Consider the following 2,600-nt stretch of genomic DNA (forward strand, 5'->3'; position numbering starts at 1 on the left):
TGGTGGTCAATCAGACATAGTTCCTGGACAGTTTAGGAAGGCTTCATCCTGAAGATGCTAAAGTTCAGAAATCCTTCTATGGCTGCTATCTAAGGATCTAAGGTCCCCGAGAGTATTCCCTTTACACGGACTGACAGAGCCAACAAAAGGGCAATATGCTCAGGAATGGATGAACAGGGACTATGGGGATGGGTCGGTCAGTAAGTGCTTGCTCTACAAACACAAGGATATGAGTCCAGATACCCAACACTTAGGTAAAAGCTATACCCAGGATGGTGTCAGGGGCAGAGAAAGGCAAATCCCCAGAGCTCACTGGTTAGTTGAGCCAACAGGTGAGTGTGCACATACCATGTACCTGGGGACACAGACACTCACACATATACTACACTTTTTTTTTTATTTTTATTTTTTTAAGTTTTTTTGAGACAGGATTTCTCCATGTAGCCCTGGCTATTCTAGAACTCACTCTGTAGACCAGACTGGCCTTAACCTCCAATGTCTGCCTCTGTCTCCTTAAGTGACAGGATTAAAGGTAAGTGCCTCTATGCCTAGTGTTTTTCAATTGGAAAAAAAAAGGGGGGGGGGGGGAAGAGGCTGGAGAGATGGCTCAGTGATTAAGAGCACTGACTGCTCTTCCAGAGGTCCTGAGTTCAATTCCCAGTAACCACATGGTGGCTCACAACCACAGCAATGGGAATCTGATGTCCTCTTTGTGTCTGAGGACAGTGACAGTATACTCATAAACAAAATAAATAAAATCTTTAAAAAAAAAAGAATAATTCTTTTGAGGAATTTCAACTTCAAGAATACAACAAAAGAGGCTGGAGAGCTGGCTAAGCAGTCAGGAGCACTTGTTGCTCTTGCAGAGATCCACATTCAGTTTCCAGCACCCACCTGTCTGTAACTTCAGTTCCAGAGGATTGGTCACCCTTTTCACCTGCACAGACACTGCTTGACTATGATATACTTACATACATAAAGGCAAAACACACACACACATGAACATATATGTGACATAAGCTTATCAAAATAGATCCACTCTGTAGGAAACTGTATAGATTTTCTAGCTTGATTCCTGGCCCTTGAGTATTTGGCATTCTCTTGGGTGACTTCCCGACCTACCTCCATTTCTGATTCCTTTGCAGTCCCACACCCAACCTACCCCAGAGGCACAGGGTTCTAATTAGAACGGAGGGTACTGTCCAGGTGCATTTGTATCCACCCTGTAACACTGCTAGCACTCATTCATGGCCAAGTCCATGGAGCTTCCTTCCACAGAGATGGAAGATGCTCTGGAGGAAGTGAACTCCTCCTCTAAATGGGTACACCACAGTTAAAGGAACCGTCCTGAGCACTAAAGGGAGAAGTCTAATTATCAGCTCTACTTCTAAGCAGCTGTATCTGTTACTTAGCTAACTGCCATCAAACTTAAGAAATAAGTAACAGCCCAAGTGTTTCTTTTATTCCCCAAAAGACAACTGTCACACATACACAGTATCTATAATTCTGTCCCTGAAGATAACAAGTGTCCCTGGAATGTAAAAGGAAACCTTGAGAAAAATGGCACCTGGTTCTCAATGCTTAACTTACAGTGAGGAAACGGCCCTTGGAAAGAACAGTCCCTCATCCCTGGGTCGATGGATCGATGGATCCCTGGAGATTGGAATGGATATAGACTAAATACTTACTAGCATGCCAAGGGAGTACACTTAAACCTGGTAACAGCTCCTCTAATAAGAACATACATGTAGGGTTTCCTCAATGAATCCAACTCCCCAGAGTCTATAGAGTGATGCCTCCTGAGTCAGAGGGGAACACACTGTTCTCAGCACCACTTCTAAAGGCATCCAAGAACAAGGCTGCCCCCTGGGGCACTGCTTCCTGCCTGGCTCAAACTTCAAGATGTGGATTAGGACCGGCCAGGCTCCTCGAAGCTTTTCCATCTCTCTTGAGGGTTTCAGAGACTGGCGGAGGCTCTCCTGGGGCTTCAGACAGTACACAGTAGACAATGTCTCGCTGGCCTTGGGTGTCTGTCTGACTGACCATGTGAATGGCTGAACTGGGGTTGTCCTGAGAAGCTGAGAGAGCTGTTCCCTCAACAACCCTACCTTCCTCTTCTGTCTCTTCCTCAGGTCCTGGCCCCCCTAGCACTGTTTCTAGAACAATGCCCTGCAGGCTGCTCTCATTCAGTGCCAATCCTGGATCTGATCCTTCTTGTAACTGCTGCAGCAACTGCTGTGTCAGCTCCACACTCTCATACCGAACTAGCTGTAGTCGCATGTAGCCATCTTCATGTTCCTTGTACCTGGAGGAGAAGGCAGTAGATCAGCAGAGAATGGAGAAATTGCCTGGAGACAGAGGGTGAAGATACAAATATGCCATCTGGAAGAAATCTTAGGATTCTATGTGATAGAACTAAAGATTAAGAAAAGGCTTTTAATGGAATCTGTAGCATAAAGGTTCAGAGGCAGGCTAGAGAGATGGTTCAGCAGTTAAGAGCACTTGACTGCTCTTCCAAAGGTCCTGAGTTCAAATCCCAGCAACCACATGGTGGCTCACAACCATCCATAATGAGATCTGATGCCCTCTTCTGGTGTGTC

General features: G+C 45.7%; 1 protein-coding gene across 3 annotated transcripts in view; it reads right to left on the bottom strand.

Moving 5' to 3' along the window:
- Positions 1-711: 711 nt before the first annotated feature.
- Positions 712-2,600, bottom strand: part of Hinfp (histone H4 transcription factor) — an 11,023-nt gene continuing 9,134 nt past the window's right edge. For all 3 annotated transcript variants that reach the window (XM_021172359.2, XM_029482098.1, XM_029482099.1), the window contains exon 10: positions 712-2,305. In XM_021172359.2, the coding sequence (XP_021028018.1) occupies positions 1,891-2,305 (415 nt within the window). In that variant the 3' untranslated portion in view covers positions 712-1,890. The remainder of the gene's footprint in view (positions 2,306-2,600) is intronic.

This window comes from Mus caroli, chromosome 9 (assembly GCF_900094665.2).
Source record: "Mus caroli chromosome 9, CAROLI_EIJ_v1.1, whole genome shotgun sequence".
NCBI classification, from domain to species: domain Eukaryota; kingdom Metazoa; phylum Chordata; class Mammalia; order Rodentia; family Muridae; genus Mus; species Mus caroli.